General features: G+C 36.5%; 3 protein-coding genes across 3 annotated transcripts; all 3 read left to right on the top strand.

The window, feature by feature from the left end:
- Window positions 1–5,879: 5,879 nt before the first annotated feature.
- Window positions 5,880–6,896, top strand: LOC115927876 (toll-like receptor 4). The gene has a single exon (XM_030994178.1). It carries the CDS (start codon window positions 5,880–5,882, stop codon window positions 6,894–6,896), a length of 1,017 nt encoding a protein of 338 aa, XP_030850038.1.
- An 871-nt stretch (window positions 6,897–7,767) lies between these two features.
- LOC115927877 (toll-like receptor 4) lies at window positions 7,768–8,574 on the top strand. The gene has a single exon (XM_030994179.1). It carries the CDS (start codon window positions 7,768–7,770, stop codon window positions 8,572–8,574), a length of 807 nt encoding a protein of 268 aa, XP_030850039.1.
- Window positions 8,575–14,968: 6,394 nt separating this feature from the next.
- On the top strand, window positions 14,969–18,046 carry LOC115928040 (slit homolog 1 protein-like). Its single transcript, XM_030994583.1, is given in 2 exon segments — window positions 14,969–17,166; window positions 17,168–18,046. Coding segments are annotated over 2 exon segments (2,661 nt in total). The 5' UTR covers window positions 14,969–15,256; the 3' UTR covers window positions 17,919–18,046.
- The last annotated feature ends 7,044 nt before the right edge of the window (window positions 18,047–25,090 follow it).

The raw sequence follows: 25,090 nt of genomic DNA on the forward strand, positions 1-25,090 counted from the left end.
ATGAATATCAAGACCAACCCAGAAAGTATTTTGGGCTTTGAAATACAGCACCTTTTAAATCTCCATTGTACTACTTATAGCTACTTGCGCCCTCTATGTAGCAAACAATGCCTAATCGGTGACCATTGGTCCGCCATGATCCTCTTTATCTTATATTAACTGAGAGCTGATTTAATGAGATAACCACCTGTCCAGTGACCTTGCAGGGTGGTCTAATCCCTCCTGTAAACTAGTACAGATGGGCTTTAAAATGAGTTAAGAATTTTCAGAACCTGATATGAATGAACAACATTTTGACATAGAAAAATAAAAAAGGCAAGTTTAATAAATACCTAATTGCGTACTGAAAAGACAAAACTGGCAACGGGACGCATTTTGATCCTTGCAAATGCATAAAATGGTATGTTTGGCAGTTTAGATTGCTCCCCCCCCAAAAAAAAAAAAAAAATAATAATAATAAATAAAAAATAAAAAATAAAAAATAAAATAAATAAATAAATAAATAAATAAATACAAAATTAAAAAAAAAAAAAAAAAAAAAAAAAAAACATACGAGCGGCCCGAAAATGACGAGCGGGCGGTCGAGGACAACCAAATAATTTTTTTTTTTTTTTTTTTTTTTTTTGGGGGGGGGCTTATGTGGACCTATTATTTGTTATTCGCAATGCAATACCCATGTATCATTATATTGTACAATGTGTTTCGATTAAAATTTAATACGAAAAATCAGGCGCGTACGCAGACGGGCGGGAGGGGGGGGGGGAGGGCGGGGCGTATCAGGACCATTACCCCCTGGGCAATCACCCCCGGAAAATTACCCCCCGGAGAATTACCCCCCCGGCGAATTACCCCCCGGAGGACAATTACCCCCCAAAGACAATTACCCCCCCCCCGGAAAATTACCCCCCGGAGAATTACCCCCCGAGGACAACTACACCCGGGGACAAATACCCCCCGAGGACAACTACCCCCGAGGACAATTACCCCCCCCCCCCTAGGACAATTACCCCCAAGGACAACTACCCCCCCGAGGACAAGTACCCCCGAGGACAATTCCCCCCGAGGACAACTACTGGGCATGGTGGCTCAGTGGTTAGAGCGCCCGCCTCATGAACGGGAGGTCGTGGGTTCGAATGGGACCTTCTGCCTTCTAGCTAGACGCTCAGCATATAAGATTGGAGAAGGGCAGTAAAAACATATTATGTTATGTAGGGCCCACTGGAAGAGCAGTTTCATAACTGAAGCGGCTACCCTGGGGAAATAAAACGTTATTATTATTATTATTACCCTCGAGGACAACTACCCCCGAGGACAACTACCCCCGAGGACAACTACCCCCAATGACAATCATCCCCGAGTAATTTATAACACTGTGACGTATAACGCATGCTTCTCTCCAAATTGCTATTTACAGATTGTATATTGCAAATTGTAAATTGCATAAACCTTCATTTTCCTTGTTATTACGCGTTACGGCCTCTCTCACCATCAATGGCACAACAAAGAAATTAGGATGTAAGATTTCCTTTATGCATCCTCTGTAATTTTTTTAATTAGCTGATCGTGTATTTGTCTTTGTATGTATAATTGACCCTCATCCATGCCATGATCCGTTATTAAGGTTTTCTTCACGTTATCTATTTATTTCTGTTGTCATGCTGAAGTATGATATGTTTTCGTGTACGTTAAATTATTTTGAAATAGAAATTGCCTTCAAGTTATATGTATGGTGCCATGTCAAAAGAGAATATAAATATCCGCTCTCTGGTAATTCATCTCATTTGATTTTGTAACTCCAGCACAGTGTTTTTCAACCGGGGTGCCGCAAGAGAATGATTTGGAAAACGTTGATTTTGTAAAAAAAAAAAAATCAAATACCAGAAACGGTTAAAATATGTAATTACATGAGAAAATAAAATTTTAAAGATACTAAAGTTTCTTCCTTCCTCGCTCGCTGAAAATATTTTGACAGCAAGGCAAATAAGGGCAACGAGAGGCCCGAATATCCTCATATTCGTGTATCAAGGTCATGACCGAATATATCCCGCATATCCAGCATATAGTACTTTAAATAGTTTCTAGTGTGTGGATTACAAACTAATTTTTTACCAGTTTGAAAATGTCTTCTCTTTTTTATTTTTAGATGTGCCCATACGTGTGTGCATAGCACTTGACGAGAGCCAGAGTCATGCAAAATTATTAGTCTGTAAAGACTTTGGGATTTGGGAGAAACTTTTCATTTCTTTAGAGGGTACCGTGACTAACAAAAGTTAAAATAACGCTGCTCCAGAGAAATGTAATTCTATGCATTTTGAAAAACGCTGGACAATTACCTAAAAATAACATCCTTCGTAGAAATTAGCAACCGCACTGGCGTTGCATAAATTATAATAAAAGGAAAATTTGTAGTAATGAGGCAGACAACGTGCTATAGTATTTTGAAAGAATATGGGTTCATGCAGGGGGTATAGGAGGATAACCTCTCTCAATAAATAATAATATAACAAACACAAAACTGTGTGTGCTAAAAGGTAGATAAAATAGACCTAACGTCCCCCCCCCACCCCCACTGAACGAAATATCGGTAGGCCTAATTTTCCAAATTTCCAAAAAACTAAAATATGTGCTCTTGAGGCGGTGCAGCAAACCAGATGAAGAAAGGACACTTCTCTCACAGAAGGGTACTGATTCCTTGTCACTTCATCACTTTAGCCTAGTGAAATGAATAAAGGACGAGAAAATAAGATGGTAAGACCCAAACCCACACCCCTCCTAAAATCAGAGGCTCTGTAATTATGTAAATTAGCGTAAAAGTATTTTCCGAGAGAGACAGGTGCCCCTAAGGATGCAAGTGCCCCTGCAATGACCTAACTGCTAATACCCTTCCTCCATTTTGAATTAAATAGATGAATTAAACGGTATTTCAAGTGATAAGATATACACATCAACTTTTTTTCATTAGGTTTTGAGAAGAATGTTGACCAGAAATTAAAAGCTTTTACAAATGAGATTGAGAGTTTGTTTCTTAAGCTCACCACTAGAATCCCTCGAAAGAGTATTTGAAAAATGCAATGGCATGAAGCAATTAAGAAGATTCATCAAGTCCTTTTTTTAACCTTACCCCCCCCCCCCTCGAGAATCACAAAGCCCCTTAGAAATAATTCTTTTATAAACATTATCGATTTTTAACGGGGACAAATTATAGAGCACTTAGGCTTGTAAAAACCCACTTAAAGATACCATGTCCCTTTTGCAGCTAGCATCAATTTCTGTAGAACTTTGCAGGAATTATGCATATGTCATAATTATATGTCCGATCTGTAAAATTTAAACATTAACAGTGTCTTAGTATTCAAACTATGCAAAGAAACCCGTTTACATTATAAACTTCACTGTCAGACACTTTGAGTGACTGACTGACAATTTTTTTTCTTTAGTAATAACATACATAAAATGAGCTACAACAGGTACATGTGCATATGTCTACATCAATAACCCACTAATTATAATAGCAAAAATTAAACTGATTGAATCTGTGTGCAGCACAAAACGTACAATCATTATCGACTATTACTTAGGTAATTGGAATCCCTTAAGTCGATTCGACAACTAATGGCCTTTATTTCCCACTAAAAGCCATTTTCAAGCCCTTTCGTTTTGAGGAAAGTTCTAAATTAGTATTGTCTTTCAAATGCCGTAGGATTTTTTTTCTTTTCATGTTTATGGCCTGGCAAATGGGACATAGTACAATCTAAGGTATGTGATCATTTCATTATCATAATGATAATGTAGATGATGATGATGACGATAATGATGCATAATTTATGATGATACCTTTTAACAGTATTTTTCAATGATTTTCTATCAATGACCTAATCCAATCCAATACAACATTCAATGAAATACATACAATTCAAAATTTGGCGCCTTACAAACCTCAATTGTTATTATTACTCTCAATATCATAATGATAATTATTATCATTATTATCATTATTATCATCATCATTATTATTGTTATTATTATAATTATTATTATCATAATTATTATAATACAATACGATTCAATATGATACAGTTATAGCAGTACATGTACTTCAAAGGCGCCTTTTAGTTTTCGTGGGATGTATAATCTATACGTTGTACCCATTAATATCCTTCATGGTCATTTGGCTCTCGCGCACTGTTCCAATACTTGACAGTTTTCTCCAATATATACATTAAAATGGATTGAAAACGGCTTCGCGTGTTGGATGCTTCGCAAAAGCTCCATTAAACGGGCCCTTCTTTTACTTTTGCAATGCATATTGACACGAACTTAGATCAAGATCTATCGGCAGATGTTGTTTTTTTGTTTTTGGAAGTTTATTTTCGTCTTCATGTCAACAATGCAAGATAAAATTGTCGGTAAGATCGATCGAGATTCAATTGTATTGAAATTACCGACCAATTCTTCGCACACGTACGGTATCCTCGATCGCTCAGACCATTTTTTAACATGTAAACCTATGGGGTAACCATGGAGACTGAACTATTTTCCCGGTAACCATGGTTACTGGGAATTTTACAGAAATAGTTAAAGTTTATGAATGCAATTTCGACCAATCAGATGGCTGGATTTCTTAAGTGAGGTATATAATCTATGATAAGATTTCTTATCGTGCACAAAATGGAATAGCTTTTTAGATTAATAGGAGGGGAATTCATGCGTTATGATTTCCCGTTAATAATTGCCGCTTTAATAACTAAAGCCTGAACTGTTGTGGGGGGGGGGGGGGGAGGGGGTGATGGATAGAGATATGATATGATATTGATATGTGGTATTGTGGTATTATAGATATATCGACTGCTATGAGAGGCCTGGCTGTTTGCGTAGGCTGAAGGGGTCATGGCAGGATGCAACTTCCCTGAGAGCCAGTATAGAAACAACCAGGCATCGAATATTAAAGCAGTCGGTATATCTTATCTTTACCGAATTTACACAAAAATATACCAATAATTCTTACCTTATCCTTTTCTTGAGTAAAGATTGGTTAAAACATCACAGAAAATCTGAGACACTGTAAATCTTCGCTGGACAGATGACTAAATGTTACAATCATCCGGGAATCGCACACAAAAAGCACTGTATGGTATCTGTGCTCGAACAAAGAAAATTTTAACACGTAAACCAATGGGGATCTCATCAAAATTTAAGTATTTTCCCGGTACCCAGAATCTTTCGGGAATCTCACTCATGAACTATTGACCGTTTCTGGCACTGTTTGTTTCTTTATGGGAATGGCTAAAATTAATTTCGACCAATCAGATGGCTATATTTCTAAAGAGAGATATATAATTAGATATACAACTTAACATTACTGGAAACAGAAAGAACATGCAATGATATTGATATTTCTCTACGATTTCTGTATAAAAAGTTTCAGGCTTTAATTGTCGAAATAACAAAAGAATGAGCGACTTGGGAGTAGATTAGTAGGCCTTTCATGCTAGCGCACGGAAGTATATTCCCCTTTGTATTCTTTAATACATAACCATTAGAATATCTCATATGGTTTTGCGTGTGATTTTATTACTTGTTAATGTTTCTCCAAAAAAAGGAAATATGACTTTCGGTTGCGTCTGAAAACATATATAATTGTCTCTTGAACTTATATTTTGGTTTTGATTACTAATTTGAAAGAAGATAACCACAATTTGTTAAGGGAACAAAAATATCCGACCGCCTTTTTACAGCTCATATTGAGGCTAACCGTCTGCAGCAAAGGATACGCATTTGTTAATGCTTCTATGAGCTTGTGTTAGCATATATTCAAGAGCGATACATTATTATCCGACAAAGGTGTATCTTTCCCTTTCCAGAGGTGATATATTGACGTCATGGCGAACGGCTCAATCTGGTTCCCATTTATCTTCGCTTATATCCTAGTCAGCCCATCCTTTCAATCTTTACATCAAGACGATGGAGATTCGGCGGTGCCATTCTTAACACTTGACATGGAAAAATATTTCCATAGATGTGATCAGAACCTTGAACGGAAAATAGCTTCTTGCCACGATAAAGGCCTGGACACGGTTCCCCAAAATCTTTCTGAGGATACCGAGGTGCTTGACTTGTCTCAGAACAATGTCACTAAACTCTTGAACTCCTCGTTTGAAGTATACCCTCTAATCAACTCCTTGGATATTTCTTCTAACGATGTAAGAGCAATAGAATCCGCCGCTTTTTACCCCCTCAAGGACCTAAGGTCCCTGTCTCTATTATCTAACCCGCATCTTGTGCTTCCAGCAACAGGCATCTTTATGATGTCTCCAAAGCTCTCCTTTCTCGACTTAACAGGATCAAACTTGAAGTCGCTCCCAATTGACATTCTAAAATGGAGTCCACATCTTGATACTGCATATCTATCCGTCAACAAGCTCTCCTTCATCAAGATAAGTTCGTGTGGCATGGTCGACACTGTAGACATGACTGGTAATCAACTACAACAACTTACGGCAGGAGATTTCACATTTGTGTGCCATACTAATACTCTAGATCTTAGAAAAAACCCTATCCAATTAGTAGACCCTGATGTGATCTCATCACTACATGTTCGCTCTTTGACGTTAGGTGGCTACCGCTATAGTGACGAGGTGTTAACGAACATCATGCTTGGAAACTCAAAATCAGACATCGAACAGCTTACAATCCTGGGAGGCATTGTTGATGCGTTTCCTAAAGGTTTCTTTGACCCAATGCGCGATTCTTCTCTCTCTGTTCTGGACATTAACAGTAACGACTTGAATAGCCTCCTTCCTTTGGTCTTCTCAAATTTAACAAAACTCAAACGATTCGGTCTCAGTTATAACATCTCCCCATATACGAAATTCAACCTGACTTTTTCTACGGCTTGAAGGCATTAAAGGTACTGGTAATGAAATACAACCAAGTAAGACAAATAAATCCTCACGATCAGACTTGGACACTGGACTTATCGGAGTTTTGCTTATCCGGTAATCTGTTTAGAGAAATATCTGGATCTGTATTTCGTGGATTAGGGAATTTAACTTTCTTAGACATGAGCTCGAACGAAGACCTTTCTGTCTTTGAGACGGCGGCCTTTTCAGGACTTGACAATATTTAAATCATTGATTTGGCCGGAAGTAGTATAAGTGTTCTGGAATTGAATACCCCAATATTAAGATCACTTTTCCTAAACTCTGTTGATTCATACGAACTTGTTTTTCAACCAGGAGAATCGTTTCAACACTTACAATCCCTTATTAATTTAGATATGAAATACTCTAAACTTTACCTATGGAACCTATGGAATGTCATTACAAACGCTTCTCTGTTTGATGGTTTATTGGATCTTACTCATTTGAACTTGAGCAGTAACCCTTTGCTGAGTTCGGAAAGTGATTTACCGCCAGGCATATTCCAGCAACTCTCTCTTTTACAAGAACTAAATCTAGACTCCTGTGATATAACAAATCTACATCCTCTTGTCTTCTCGGGGTTGGATTCGCTTCAGAAATTGGGTTTGAAAGGAAACAACATCCATCATATTCATGATGATGTATTGTCGGGGTTGCGTCAAATACAAAGTATCAACTTTGAAGGAAATCGTATCGCATACTTGGAGGAGCTAATGTTTTCAAATAACTGGAAACTTACAAATCTTTCCTTGGCCGACAACAGGTTAACGCGCCTAAATCAAAGCCCTTTCAAGCCGATCTATTCCTCCATTTCATCACTTGATCTATCAATGAACTTGATCTATCAATGAACCCAATCAACTGTAACTGTGATCTAAAGTGGCTCATTGATTGGTTGAATAAACCTATAAGCCTGCTCGAAAAGGAAAAGACTATCTGTTCGTCAGCATCTCTGGAGCCTCTTCGTGAGAAACCCCTGTTTAATTTTGATCGAAATGAGCTTTGCATAATGAACAATGGTCTATTCTCTCTGATTCCCCTCGCCTCCATTAGCTTGGTTGTAATCAGCGTGCTGTTGTATCACTACCGATGGCAGTTGAGGTACAAACTCTTTCTTTTCAAACTGGCCGTACTGGGCTATAAAGAGATGCGAGACGCTCGAGACCACAATGACTACGAATTTGACGTGAACATCATTTTCTACGACGATGACGAAGATGACGAAGAATGGATTCGCGAACACCTTCGACCGGCTCTCGAAGAGCGACTTCCTCAGTTTCATAGGAACGTCTTTGGTGACGAAGATCTTGTGCTGGGTATGCATTACTTAGATTCTGTCGATTACGTGGTGAGCCATAGTTACAAGACAATCATAGTGCTTAGCAGAGCTGCTGTGCACGACCACTGGTTCATACTCAAGTTCTGGACGGCCGTGGACCACGTGAGTGACACTCTGGCGGAATTCGTAGTCGTGCTTTTCCTCGAAGACATCCCAGATGATGAAATGCCATTCTTGGCGAGGTTGTATCTCAGTGATGGCAGACCCTATATCCACTGGACTGAGAACGTGAGAGGACAACAATATTTCTGGGATGAATTGATCAAAAATTTTACTATTAATCTAAGGACGAATGACTTGATCCCAAACGAGTAGCAGTATTGTAGGAATCTAGAAATACATGTATTGGTTATCAGTTTGAAAGTAGTAGTAGTATTAGTAGAAGTAGCAGTAGTAGCAGCCAGGGGCAGATAAGGGACGCTGGGGCCCGGGCCCCCTCCTCTGACAAAAATAATATTTACATAAAGATGAAAACGTTAATTTTATCTTTAAAAAAGGAAAGAAGACGCCACCCCCTTTGTTATTGTTGCTCGAGGGGGGGGGGGGGGGGTGAGTAAAACAAACAAAATAAAGCTTCATACCCGATAATGATAAAGGAAACTGAAAACTATAATTGCACGAACCATCACCCAATTAAATACATTTTTCCTTTCTCTCAATTGTTTCTGTGAGTGTTTGGTGATATATCGTATTGGATTGTGTATATCCATAATGACAAAGTGCGTTCTAAATCTATTTCATTAATCGCTTGTACTTGTTATAGTGACAGACGAAACCGTTTGAAGGACTTGTGCACAACCTAAAGCACTATGTAGGAAGCTGTTCATGACTTCAAGATATAAAAGTGGTATTTTTAAAACGATCCGATACTCTCCTTAAACCTGTCATTGATCGCGATAGTTTATTACACTTAACCTGCATGTGACCTTATCCACGGACGATATATTTTAAGGGTTACTACGATAGGGCGGACATATATTTATCTTCCCATTGGTTCATATTCCATTGAGCAGTGTAGACAGGAAAACAAAACATTGATTACAATACGCACCGCTATACGAAAGATAGAAACGTTGTATCGCTCCTTGAATCACCAACCCAGCAATTTTCTACCAATCGTGTTTCGCTCTCTTCAAAATGTATTGCAACGCATTAATTCTTTACATCTTCGACAGTGAGAACGGATGGTGAAAGAGACAAACATACCAGTACAGACATGCCTATATACATTTTTGTTCACTTCTTTCATTATAAACATACATCAAGTTTACTTTCGCCCATCACATGCCGATAACTTTGAGATGACTGGTGTCGAGAATGGTCCGACCCAGCAGGTGTTATTTCGTGAAAGAGATGTAGATCAACACGACGGTTAGACAGACCGATTCTCTGAAACAACGTGTCTGTGAACTAATCACAATGTATCGACAGTGCACCTTCAACTTCGGGTGGAGAACATTGTTCTTTGCTCTTGTGATTCACAACTTTTACCAACTTACCTTATCGGCTAGTAGTATCCGTAAAAACCAAAATATAGCGGTAAGTGTTGTAGAAGGTCAAAATGTTTCAATTGATTTTCATCTGGAACGTCCACTTCTCAAAAACCAATTTCTAGTGTGGAGAAAACAGACGAAAACTTGGAAACTTAATTGCACACATATTATGCTGTGTTCTGGGTTGAATCATGAACGTTATAACCGACATGAACCAAAAAACAAAGAAGTCAATCTCCAGGTCAGTCCCGCTCGAGTCTGGTCGATTAGAAATGACCACTCCGGACCTTGACTAGGATGATGTTAGGAATCCGATGGATATCGTTATCAAAAGTGCCATTGCAAATACAACTCGAAAGAGTGAGCCCATTTATGAATCCTGTGACTGAATTGGGAGGATTTGATAGCCTGTGAAATGCAATTTTGTTTTCCATGATAATCTCACCTTTTACAAACTTGTATAAAAGTAGCATGTTGAAATGGCTTTGAAATTGATAGGCTCACCCTGTCCAAAATTCAATGATTCACTCATTCTTAAGATAATAATGTTGAGGGATTTAATTTTGTGATGATGCATGTAATTTTTTAAACCACCCAAATAAATACCCATTATGTCTGGCCAAAAGATACCAAATATGACGAACTCCAAAGGTATCGAATCATTGTGTTGAATGTTTCAATGCCAATAATGAATCAACCGATTTGAACATATTGAATATTGAACATATTCTTTAATTTTGTTAATCGAATTTTGTATTCCATTGAAAGATCCATTGCTAATCAAATGAAAATCCAAGAATGGTCATTTTTCCAGAACTATTCTTATTTGGGGAGAGTTCTTGGAATCCGTCTTCATATAACAGACCTTAAGAAAGAAAACATTGATGCGCCACCGTAAAATATATTGGTGGTTGACGACTTTTGGCTCCCATTTGAGAGATCCTTAGTTCCATCCTTGCCTGATGCTTCCATCCTTGAACAGGATGTTTAATCCACACTTGTCCCTCTGAACCCAAGAGTATTTAATGAGTAAAATTGGCGATGCTGGGGTAATGATAATTTCTTATCTTTTTGGGAGAGCAGTGTTATAACAGTTCAGTCACTGGCCTCCTCGGGAAAAGAGTGTTTATTGTGATGAGGCTGTACACAGAGCGAATAAAACTTATTATAATTGTAGTTGTCTTAATCAATCACCATAAATTGAGATGTCCTGATGTTTTATTACATCTTGTTTATGGTGCAAATCTCAAATCTTATCACACCAGTGGCGGATCTAGGAGGGGGGGGGGGGGCGAGGACCGGGGGCCGACCCCCCTCCCCACCTTGAAGAAAAAAAAACTTGTAAAAACACGTTAATTAACCTTTTTTTGGAAATGCCATTTTTTGCAATTTCTGCACTTTATAACTATCTTTGTCTGCCGAAAATTGTGTGGCAGTGATAAATATTACTTTTAAGAGCTTCATGGCACAGTAAAGCCTTTCAAATTTAATTTTTGTAATAACCAAAATCAAAGAACAATCACAATGAAACAAGATATAAACAAGATAATCAAAGCAGGTGGCAGGTGACATGTAAACAGACAGTAAAGTGGTTCTGATAATCATGCATTGTGATAGAAGGAAGTATATAACATGATCCATTATTCATCGGGCTGACATTATTATTATAGTATCGAGTCATCATCAATCAGCCATAACCTTGACAAACTTGTCGATTTTGAAGTTTTGTTAGGATCGGTTTCACGTCAAGGTGGATATGAAAGGGGATTAATTGTTTGCTCGTTAAACACGTTCAGTGAGCACTGGTGTTGCTTGTCACTTGAAATTAAAACAAAAATGTTGAGGAAAAACAATACTCATTTTGTAAACTTACAGCAAGGTCTTCATTCAATATTACAGGTGATTGAATAGTTGTGACCAGTGGTGAAGGGTTGGTTCACCTATAAAGTGGTTCTTGAACAAAGGGTGTGGGTGGGAAGGGGGGGGGGATGGCGGGGGGCGAACTTACTTGGGCAATGCAAAGCAAAATTTACAAAGCTGTTGGTTGGGGATGAGGAGGTGAAACAGTTTAGATTCATGAAGATTTTTGATGTAAATGCTATAACAACCCTTCAAATTTCTATAAAATACTGTATACCATTTGATTATATCATGTGTGTGTAAAAAGACCATCCCCCAAAAAGAAACAAATATAACGGAAAAAAGTATGAAAGAAAATCAGAATAGAGGTTCTAAGATATATTTTTGTAAATATAATTGAATGAACTGGATTATACATTTATTTATCATGCACATAATGAATCGGTATCACAATACGCAATTTTTATATTTACGATTTATAAAATTTATGGAATATCAATCTGAACATGGATCAACAGAAAGTAACAATTGTAAAATATTGATTGAATGAGATTCAGAACTACTATTTTAGACATTTTTTGTGTGAGTGATTTAATGGATTTGGTATGTATTTTTTTTTTCTCTCTAAGTGGAGTTCCTTTTAAGGTAAAGCTAATAGGATATATACACTCATTTATAACAATGTGTTTGTATATGTTAATCTATTTTATGTATTGCAAAGTCATGAGCAATCCCTGATAAAGATTTGTTCTTTTGAAAAAAGAAGCATGCAAGAAAGCTTATGAGGCTAGGTTGGTAAAATCCAAAAGTTAATTATTCAGAAACGGATACATTTAAGCTTGTAAATACCGTTTTGTTATGATGACGTCAATTTGTGATTACTTATAAATATCAGTCCATTCACAATATCAGACTTTACCACTGCTAATACCCTTCCTCCAGATGAATTTAATACATGATTTAAAAGATATAATAATTATGAAATATGAATGTAAATGTATTGATTCCTGTTATTTTCTGTAAATCCAAAACCATCTGTGGATCGGTAGCTAGCGGATGGGGGGGGGGGGGGGGGAGCTGACGAGAAATACTATATTATATTATTATGAGACATTTTAATTTATGACGCATGTTAAATGTAGGCAATAAAAAATTGAGGGGCACATGCACACTATAAATAAGTATCCATATTTATGTACATAGTTTTCTATTGTTAAATGTTATATTGTATTTTCTATCATTTGTATTTTCACTGTAAAAAAGCCATTGGAAGCGAAATTTCTAGGTAATATTTGCATGCATGGACCAATAAAATAATCTTGAATCTTGAATCTTGAATCTTTTAAGTGAAATAAATATAGCCTACACATCAATAATTTTGTATTTGTTTATTAGGTTTTGAGAAGAATGTTATTCCGAAATTGAAAGCTTAACAAAATGGGAGTCAGAGTTTCTTAAGCTCGCCACAAGAATCTCTCGAGAAAGTATTTGAAAAATGCAATCGCATGAAGCAATTAAGAAGATTCAGCAAGTCCGCAGGACCTCTCAGGAGGGGGGGGGGGGGGGTAGGGTTAAAAAAGATTAAAACAAAAACGTCATTGGTAATGATTTAGAGAATCACAAAGCCACTTACAAGGCTAATTAAAAAAAAATGTTATCGATTTTTAACGGGATCAAAACTGATTAAATCTGTGTGCGGCACAAAACGTACGACCATTACCGACTATTACTTACATAATTGCAATCCCTTAAATCGATTCGACAACTAATGCTCATTATTTTTTAACTAAAAGCCATTTTCATGCCCTTTCGTTTTGAGGGAAGTTCTAAATAAGTATTGTCTTTCAAATGCCGTTGGAATTTATCCTTTTCATTTTTATGGCCTGCAAATGGGACATGAAACAATTCAAGGTTAGTGATCATTTCATTTCATTATCATAATGACGTTGAACATAATGATAATGGTGATCATGATGCATATAATTATACCTTTTAACAGTATTTTTCAATGATTTTCTATCAATGAACTAATCCAATCCAATACAATATACAATACAAGGCAAAATTGTTATTATTACTCTTAATATCATTATAATTATTATTGTCAATGTTATTATAATTCTTATTATTATCATTATCATTGTCATCCAATACAATACAATTCAATATGATACAATTATAGCAATACATGTACTTCATAGGCGCCGTTTAGTTTTCGTGGGATGTATAATCTATAGGCTGTACCTATTAATATCCTTCGTCGTCATTCGGCTCTCACACCGAATCTTAGTCGGTGAATGACTTTCACCCTAGGGCGGCGATCCCGGGGGACGGGGGGGGGGGGGGGAACCGTACCCCCATTAGAATTGCAGAAAAGTGCAGACAACAAGTGTATAGCAAATACTGACGAAAGACTGCAACAAACTTTATGCTCTGGAGGGCCCAAGTGCAGCGTTTAGACAAATAAAATGCACAAATCTTCTCGCTCGGAAGCTACGCTCTCCCGCATAATATCCTTCAAAGTGCAAAAGTGAAGTCTGTTCAAACTAATATACTATACAACAAAACTTCAAAAACATGTGAGGGGGTTATCACTTTCGTCACCCCCACCCCTCTCGTCCACTATGCTCCCTCGCACTGACGTAATAATGGGGGGGGGGGAGGGGCTTAGGGGCAGTTGTTCCTCAAATCAAATTCATACGTGGTTTATTTCTGATTCGATACCAGTGATTTTCCCCTGAGCTCTGCCCCTGGACTCCACCTAGGGCCCTAAATCGGGCCCATGGTTACTCATCTGACCGTAATTAAATGTCTAAAAACCCTTAACATCCGGGGGTTCTGCCCCCTGGACTCCATCAAGAGCCCTAAGTCCATGTATAAGTAAAAGACCGGTATTATATTCTATTCGTTATGCTTTAAACAGTCCATTATTCATTCCAAAATGTAAAACAAATTTTAAAACGAAAACCTTAGCGGTTTCAGGAGCTAAAATATACAATAAATTACCCTATCATATTAAAAATTGTAAGTCGCTGCAAAGTTTTAAAAAGAATTTCAAAACCTTTCAGTTTCCCTTGTAAACATATTTTCACGTTAATTTGACCTTTATTTATTACATTTCATTCATCCAGTTTTCTCAATTTGATAATTGTATTTTATTTTCCTTATAATTGTTAATGCGTGTTTTTCGTTACCTATGTTTAATTATTGTATATACCATGTATATTTTACCTTTGTATGTATGTTTTGAATTCATGTTATTATTGTACATGTTTTTATGTGATGCAGGGCTCTCTGGGAGAGCAGGTTCAGAAATGAACTTGAATGAGACCATCCTGTTAAAATAAAACTATTAAAAAAAAAATTAAAATGACTTTTGGTTTCGTCTGAAAACATACACAATTGTCGATTGAACCTATACTTTAGTTTAGATTACTAATTTAAAACAAGATAACCACAAGTTGTTAAGGGAACAAAAATATCCGACCGCCTTTTTACAGCTCATATTGAGGCTAACCGTCTGCAGCAAAGGATACAAATTTGTTTATGCTTCTATGAGCTTGTGTTAGCATATATTCAAGAGCGATATATTATTATCCGACAAAGGTGTATCTTTCCCTTTTCAGAGGTGATATATTGACGTCATGGCGAACGGCTCAATCTGGTACCCATTTCTCGTCGCTTATATCCTCGTCAGCTCATCCTTTCAATCTTTAAATCGAGACGATGGAGATCCGGCGATGCCATTCTTAACACTTGACATGGATAAATCTTTCCATGGATGTGATCAGAACCTTGAACTGAAAAAAGCTTCTTGCAGCAATAAAGGCCTGGACACGATTCCCAAGAATCTTTCTAAGGATACCGAGGTGCTTGACTTGTCTGATAACAATGTCACTAAACTCTTGAACTCCTCGTTTGGATTTTACCCTCTAATCAACTCCTTGGATATTTCTTCTAACGATGTAAGAGCAATCGAATCCGCCGCGTTTTACCCCCTCAAGGACCTAAGGTCCCTGTCTCTATTATCTAACCCGCATCTTGTGCTTCCAGCAACAGGCGTCTTTATGATGTCTACACAGCTTTCCTTTCTCGATTTAACAGCATCGAACTTGAAGTTACTCCCCAATGACATTCTAAAATGGAGTCCACATCTTAAAACTGTATATTTGTCCATCAACAAGCTCTCCTTCATCAATATAAGTTCTTGTGGTATGATGAACAATGTAGACTTGACTGGTAATCGACTAGAACAACTTACGGCAGGAGATTTCACCTTTGTGTGCTACACTGATACTCTAAATCTTTTTGAAAACCCTATCCAATCAGTAGACCCTGATGTGATCGCATCACTACATGTTCGGTCTTTGGTGCTAGGTGGCTACCCTTTGAGTGATGAGGTGTTGGCGAACATCGTCCTTGGAATCTCAAAATCAGACATCGAACGGCTTACAATCGAGAAAGGTTCTATTGGTGCATTTCCGATAGGTTTCTTTGATCCTCTGCGCGATTCTTCGCTCTCTGATCTGGCCTTCATCCGCAACGACCTGAATAGCCTCTATCCTTTAGTCTTCTCAAATTTGACAAAACTCAAACAATTGAGTTTCAATTTCAACCAACTCCCCATAGACGAAATTCAACCAGACTTTTTCGACGGCATGAACAAATTAAAGGTACTGGTTATCAAATACAACCAAGTAAGACAAATAAATCCTCACAATCAGACTTGGACAGTGGACTTATCGGAGTTTGACTTATCCTATAATCTGTTTACAAACATATCTGCATTTGTATTTCGCGGTTTAAGAAATTTAAATTTCTTAGACATGAGCTCGAACAAATACCTTTCTGTCTTTGAGCTGACGGCCTTTTCCGGACTTGACAATATTCAAACCATTGATTTGGCCGGAAGTCGTATACGTGTTCTTGAATTGAACACCCCAATATTAAGATCACTTTTCCTAAACTCTCTTGAATCAAACTTCCTTGCTTTTCAACCAGGAGAATCGTTTCAACACTTACAATCCCTTGTTAATTTAGACATGAAAGACTCTAAACTTTACCTATTGAACCTATGGAATATCATTACAAAGGCCTCTCTTTTCGATGGATTATTTAATCTTAAATATTTGGGCTTGAGTAGCAACCCTTATCTGAGTTGGGAAAGTTATTTACCGCCAGGGATATTCCAACAACTCTCTGTTTTACAAGAGCTAAGTCTAGACTACTGCGATATAACAAATTTACATCCTCTTGTCTTCTCGGGGTTAGAATCGCTTCAGAAATTGAGTTTAAAAGGAAACAAAATCCATCATATTCATGATGATGTATTGTCAGGGTTGGGTCAAATATTAAGTATCAACTTTGAAGGAAATCGTATCGCATACTTGGAAGAGCTAATGTTTTCAAATAACTGGAAACTTACAAATCTTTCCTTGGCCGACAACAGATTAACGCGCCTAAATCAAAGCTCTTTCAAGCCGATCTATTCCTCCATTTCATCACTTGATCTATCAATGAACCCAATAAACTGTAACTGTGATCTAAAGTGGCTCACCTCTAAGCCTGCTCGAAAAGGAAAAGACTATCTGTTCGTCAGCATCTCTGGAGCCTCTTCGTGAGAAACCCCTGCTTAATTTTGATCCAAATGAGCTTTGCATAATGAACAATGGCCTGTTCTCTCTGATTCCCCTCGCCTCCATTAGCTTGGTTGTAATCAGCGTGCTGTTGTATCACTACCGATGGCAGTTGAGGTACAAACTCTTTCTTTTCAAACTGGCCGTACTGGGCTATAAAGAGATGCGAGACGCTCGAGACCACAATGACTACGAATTTGACGTGAACATCATTTTCTACGACGATGACGAAGATGACGAAGAATGGATTCGCGAACACCTTCGACCGGCTCTCGAAGAGCGACTTCCTCAGTTTCATAGGAACGTCTTTGGTGACGAAGATCTTGTGCTGGGTATGCATTACTTAGATTCCGTCGACTACGTGGTGAGCCATAGTTACAAGACAATCATAGTGCTTAGCAGAGCTGCTGTGCACGACCACTGGTTTATACTCAAGTTCCGGACGGCCATGGACCACGTGAGTGACACTCTGACGGAATTCGTAGTCGTGCTTTTCCTCGAAGACATCCCAGATGATGAAATGCCATTCTTGGCGAGGTTGTATCTCAGTGATGGCAGACCCTATATCCACTGGACTGAGAACGTGAGAGGACAACAATATTTCTGGGATGAATTGACCAAAAATCTTACTATTAATCTAAGGACGAATGACTTGATCCCAAACGAGTAGCAGTATTGTAGGAATCTAAAAATACATGTATTGTTTATCAGTATTGAAAGTGATAGTAGTAGTTGTAGTAGAAGTAGTAGCAGCCAGGTGCAGATAAGGGACGCGGGGCCCGGGCCCCCTCCTCTGACAAAAAATGTTTACATAAAGATGAAAACGTTAATTTTATCTTTAAAAAAAGAAAGAAGACGCCAACCCCTTTGTTGTTGTTGCTCAATGGGGGGGGGGGGGGGGGGGGGTGTTGAGTTTAACAAACAAAACAAAGCTTCATACCCGATATAATGATGAAGGAAACTGAAAACAATAATTGCACGAACCATAATACCCATTTAATCATATTTTTCCTTTCTCTCAAATGCAAGTGTTTGGTGATATATCGTATTGGATTGTGCATATCCAAATGACAAAATGCGTTCTAAATCTATTTCATTCATCGCTTGTACCTGTTACAGTGAAAGACGAAACCGTTGTGAAGGACTTGTGCACAACCTAAAGCACTATGTAGGAAGCTGTTCAAGACTTCAAGATATAAAAGTGATATGTTTAAAACGATCCGATACTCTACTTAAACCTGTTATTGATCATGATTTGTTCTTACACTTAACCTGCATGTGACCCTATCCACGGACGATATATAATAAAGGTTACTACGAAAGGGCGTACATATATTTATCTTCCCATTGATTCATATTCCATTGAGCAGTATAGACAGGAAGAAAAAAACATTGATTACAACACGCACAGCTATACGGAAGATAGAAACGTTGTACCGCTCCTTGAATCACCAACCCAGTAATTTTCTACTAATCGTGTTTCGCTCTCTTCAAAATGTATTGCGACGCATTAATTATTTACATCTTCGACAGTGAAAACGGATGGTGAAAGAGACAAACATACCAGTACAGACATGCCTTTATATATTTTTGTTCACTTCTTTCATTATAAACATACATCAAGACCACTCCGGACCTGGACTCTGATGATGTTAGGAATCCGATGGATAGCGTTATTGAAAGTGTCATTGCAAATACATCTCGAAAGAGTGAGCCCATTTATGAATCCTGTGACTGAACTGGGAGGATTTGATAGCCTGTGAAATGCAATTTTGTTTTCCATGATAATCTCACCTTTTACAAACTTGTACAAAAGTAGCATGTTGAACTGGCTTTGAAATTGATAGGCTCACCCTTAAAATTCGATGATGCACTCATTCGTAAGATAATAATGTTGAGGGATTGATTTTGTGATTATGCATGTAATTTTTCAAACCACCCAAATAGATGCCCATAATGACTGGCCAAAAGATACCAAATATGACGAAATCCAAAGGTATCGAATCATTGTGTTGAATGTTTCAATGCCAATAATGAACCAACCGATTGGAACAGATTGAATATTGAACATATTTTTTAATTTTGTTAATCTAATTTTGTATTACATTGAAAGATCCATTGCTAATCAAATGAAAATCCAAGAATGGTCAGTTTTCCAGAACTATTCTTATTTGAGCAGAGTTCTTGGAATCCGTCTTCATATAACAGACCTTAAGAAAGAAAACATTGATGCGCCACTGTAAAATATATTGGTGGTTGACGACTTTTGGCTCCCATTTGAGAGATCCTTAGTTCCATCCTTGCCTGATGCTTCCATCCTTGAACAAGTTGTTTAATCCACACTTTTCCCTCTTAACCCAAGAGTATTTAATGAGTAAAATTGGCGATGCTGGGGTAATGATAATTTCTTATCTCTTTGAGGGAGCAGAGTTATTGGCAGTTACTGGCCTCCTCGGGAGAGGAGTGTTTATTGTAATGAGGCTGTACACAGAACGAATAAGACTTATTGTAATTGTAGTTGTCTTAATCAATCACCATAAATTGAGATGTCCTGATGTTTTATTACATCTTGTTTATGGTGCAAATCTCAAATCTTATCACACCAGTGGCGGATCTAGCAGGGGGGGGGGGGGCGGGGACCGGGGGCCGACCCCCCTCCCCACCTTGAAGAAAAACAAAACGTGTAAAAAACACGTTAATCAACCTTTTTTGGAGATGCCATTTTTTGCAATTTCTGCACTTTATTACTATCATTGTCTGCCGAAAATTGTGTGACAGTGATAAATATTACTTTTAAGAGCTTCATGGCACAGTAAAGCTTTTTTATGTTTAATTTTTGTAATAACCAAAATCAAAGAACAATCTCAATGAAACAAGATATAAACAAGATAATCAAGGCAGGTGACAGGTGACATGTAAACAAACAGTAAAGTGGTTCTGATAATCATGCATTGTGATAGAATGAAGTATATAACAGGATGCATTATTCCATCGGTCGAACAAGCTAGTGTATAGTATCGATTCATCATCAATCAACCATGGTCATGATAAACTTGTCGATTTTGAAGTTATGTTAGGATCGGTTTCATGTCAAGATGGACATAAAGGGAATGAATTGCTTGCTCGTTGACACGTTCAAGGAGCACTGGTGTTGCTTACATGTCACCTGAAATTAAAGCAAAAATCAACAATATTCATTTTTTAAACTTAAAGCAAGATCTTCATTCAATCTTACAGGTGATTGAATAGTTGTGACCAGTGGTGTAGTTTGAGTTCACCTATTGAATGCACTGATCTAACTGTGAAAACGAAATGAACATTTACAAAGCTGTTGATTGGGGATGACGAGGTGAGGGAACGATGTATTTTGGGTCTTAATAGTTTAGATATATGAAGAATGTTTATATAAATGCTATGAATACCCCTCGAATTTCTATAAAATTAATACTCAGTAAACTTTTTTTCTATCACGTGTGTAAAAAGACCATCACCAAAACAATGACAATTTAAAGGAAATAAGTATGACAGAAACCAGAATAGAGGTTGCAAGTATTTTATTGCACATGTAATTGAATAAACTGTATTATATTTGTCATGCACATACTGATGAATCGGTATGATAATACGCAATTTAGATATTTACGATTTGTTCGATTTTGGGTTTATCGATTTGATCATCATCATCATCATCATCAGAAAGAAAATAACAATTGTAAAACATTGATTTAATGAGCTTCATGAACAGTTTTACAAAGTAAAATTATTTTGTTTTGTCTTTCTAGAAACTTTTCCAGAAAATTGTAATAATTTTTGCGAGTGATTTAATGAATGATTTAGTATGTTTTTTTCTTCCAGTGGGATTCTTTTAAAGGTAACGCTTATAGTGTATACAAACTTGGTTATAAAAACGTGTATGTGTATGTCATTTTATTTTGTGGATTGCAAAGTCATGAGCAGTACCTGATAATTTTTTATTTTTTTTTGAAAGAAGAAGAAAAACAAAACTCATGTGTTCGGATTTTATAAAAACCCATAAGTTTATCTTGCACAAGCGGATAACCTTTAAGCTTGTAAATACCGTTTTGTTATTGTAACGTCAATTTTTAATTGCTTATAAATATCAGTCCATTCACATACAGGAGATTAAACTCTCCTATCACCAATGTACAGTGTCTTGCGATGTCTTACGGGTGACCTCACTGATGTATAAATTGCTTGTATTATGTGGACGTATTATTTGGTACTCGCTTTTCGCAATGTAATACCCATGTATCATGCATCATTATATTGTACAATGTGTTTCGATTAAAATTTAATACGAAAAATTGTTTGATGGATTCGTTAATATGTGTCTCAAGGGAAGGGGATGAGAATGATAACTGTGGGATTTAATCAGAAAAAAGTGTGACCGTTTGCTTTCCCGGAGTGATTTCGAGAGACCTACCTACACACAAGTTTACAAAGCTATCTTTTGTGTCTTAGTAAGAATCCATAATTACTCATTCCCACTGGGTCTAAGTATTAATAATTCGTAATTAGAAATATATTTTGTACTATTATGTATTTTATCCTGCATCAAATATTTATTGGCTTTTGATTGGTTGACAGCTCGTCACATGACCAGACCATTTTTAGAAAGTACTATATGAGAGTACTATTTGGGAGAAGAAGTACTATTTGGGAGTAGAAGTACTATTTGGGAGTTGACATTTAAAAAAAAAAAAATTAAATTAAATAAAATCTTATTTTAATAATTTGTTTTCATTTGTAATTCTTTTTTTTAATAAAAACTGTGATTTTTAAAATGTAAAATGTTCTAATTTTCAATAAAAAAAAAAAAATCCCCAATAAACAACAAACAAACAAACAAATATACCATGCCTTCTTTTCGAGTTACTGGTTAAAAATATGGGCCTCGGTGACTCCAAACGTACCATTACTCTAATCGAATCTAAGAGATAAATGAAAAAAGGAAAAGATATAAACATCAATCATTATTTAGAGGTTCTGGGAAAAACGTTATCCCGCAACTGAAAGCTTTAAATCAAATGAAATTGAGAGCCTCTTTTTTTTTTTTTTTTAATTTTTTTTTTAATAGTTTTATTTTAACAGGGTGGTCTCATTCAAGTTCATTTCTGAGCCTGCTCTCCCAGAGAGCCCTGTATTCACATAAAAACATGTACAATAATAACATGAATTCAAAACATATGTACAAAGATAAAATATACATGGTATATACAATAATTAAACATAGGTAACGAAAAAACACGCATTAACAATAAATTATAAGGAAAAAAATACAACTATCAAATTGAGAAAACTAGATGAATGAAATGTAATAAATAAAGGTCAAATTAACGTGAAAATATGTTTACAAGGGAAACTGAAAGGTTTTGACATTCTTTTTAAAACTTTGCAGCGACTTACAATTTTTAATATGATAGGGTAATTTATTGTATATTTTTGCTCCTGAGACCGCTAAGGTTTTCGTTTTAAAATTTGTTTTACACTTTGGAATGAATAATGGACTGTTTAAAGCATAACGAGTAGAATATAATACCGGTCTTTTACTTATACATGGATTAAGATATGGTGGTGATAGGTAGTTTATGATTTTAAAAATCAAGATGCATTTCTGATATTTAATTCTTTCCTCTAATGACCGCCATTTCAATTTACACATTAAAACATTTTGGGGTGTAAAATATTCGGCACGAAGAACTAATCGTGCATATCTATTTTGTAATTTTTGCAACTTTGTTAGATTTTGTTTCGAAGTATTTCCCCATACTGAATTACAGTAGTTTAAATGCGGTAGGATAAGAGAATAGTATAATGTAATAAGATTCTTACGGGAAATATAATTGCGTATACGTCTAATGCAGGCAATCGTACCCGATACTTTCTTAACAACTTCTTTTACATGTAACTAAAGAGGATTTAGAAATTGCAATGGCATGAAGCAATTAAGAAGATTGATCAAGTCCGCAGGATCTATCAGGGGGGGGGGGGTTAATTGTTTAAAAAAATAACGTCTTTGGTCATAATGATTTCGAGAATCCCCTCCCCCACAAACAAAAAATAGTCCAAGATATGTGGTCATTTCATTTTCATATTCATTATAATGGGAAAAAACTGCTTGTGTGCGTTCGTGTGTTTGTGCGCGCGCACATGTGTCTGTGAAAAAAAATCTTTGAATAATTCATACGAAATTCAATACAATCTATATTAATTTATTTTGTCCTCTCGACACATTAATTGATTGGATTAAAATCACACTTATTTCATTCTCATTGAAAATATGGTAAACATTAAATAAATAGAACGGTGCAATAAATAAATTTAAAAGAAGATGGAGGCAAAAACCCGGTAGCAAATGCCTGTGTTGGGAATGTCCATTACACATCCAAACAAGTTACTGTACAAACTTAGTGTGTTGGGCATTAGAGGATAAATTCACTTGAGGTACATGTTAATTGTGTATAATGTTTCGAGTCTTATATACTAAGAGGTGTTTGGTGTTTACGATGACACCACGCTAGACTAAAAATATCAGTGTATTAGAATATTAATAGTAATACGCAGCATGTATTTTGTTTAAAAATGGGCTTTATAATTAAAGGAAATGCCCCGAGGAATATCTTATGAAATACATCATAATGGAAGATAAAAATTGTGACATAAAGATATTGAAAAGATCAACAAATGTGAAGAAAAATTAAAATATTTTCAATGAAAACAATACAAAAGATCTGGATAAGCAGGCGACTAAAGTTACGTACACTAACAGCTGTAACACAATGTCCATGCATTGTTGTGCACTCCAATGCATGGACATTCATGTTTCAGCTGTACGAGCAAATTCATCAACTGCCGAACAGTCCTAATACTTCTCTCATATATATATACCGTAACAAATATAAACTTTAAAAAGTATGGTCACTTGTTTTTAGCTATTCCAGAAAAGAATAATTCACTTTACCAGTGCCCGTATACTTCAAATTTTAATTCTGAATTAAATCAACTCCTATACTTTATTAAAGGTAAAGACCAGTATTGGAAACGCCCCAATTTCAAAAAAAAGAAATGGAAGCTCTCGATCATTACCAATCATGTGAAAGAATATGTTTTGACTAATACATGATGATACAAATTTTGCCGGGAAACCGCCTACTAATTCATATATTTGGTAAATTTGTTTCTCTCATGGTCTGTGAGAGATATAGGGTAGTCCCATATACATCTTTCTGTGTATAGTGCTTGTAACTTTACGAAGAATGGGCCAAATTTCTTATCATTTTGATGATTCCAGAACCTTGCAGATGCTAGATGCTAGATGATCAACCTTTTCTGATCGATTCCACAACGTTTCTTTCACAATGCAATCGCATGACCATAACTGGTCTTTACCTTTAAAGATAGTTTTATAATGTTATGGTTGCTGAAAGCCCAGCCTTGTAGACAAATATACAAAAATTGTGTTCATTAACATTTTTGTGGCAATGTTATTAATGACATGAATATTCACAAGTATCTAATCTATATAATCATATAGACATATAGGCCTACGACCGAGTACAGGAGGGGATTCCCCGTTACTATTTCCCTGTGGCTCACCACTCACGTAAGTGTCTCCCTCATGAGTTCATATTCAAAGTTCATATCCAGAGTTCAATCCCTTATTTACTTTAAGGACAAAACGCGATAATTTTAACGCCTGGAATATTGCTTTAAGGATTTTCTGCACAGGTGTTAAGCCCCTGAATGTTAAAGCAGAGATAATTCTGATTTCATTTTATTTGAAGAAGAGAAGTACGCCCACGGCCTTATCGTAACTTTCTC

This window comes from Strongylocentrotus purpuratus, unplaced genomic scaffold, assembly GCF_000002235.5.
Source record: "Strongylocentrotus purpuratus isolate Spur 01 unplaced genomic scaffold, Spur_5.0 spur5_scaffold_21, whole genome shotgun sequence".
Lineage (NCBI taxonomy): Eukaryota > Metazoa > Echinodermata > Echinoidea > Camarodonta > Strongylocentrotidae > Strongylocentrotus > Strongylocentrotus purpuratus.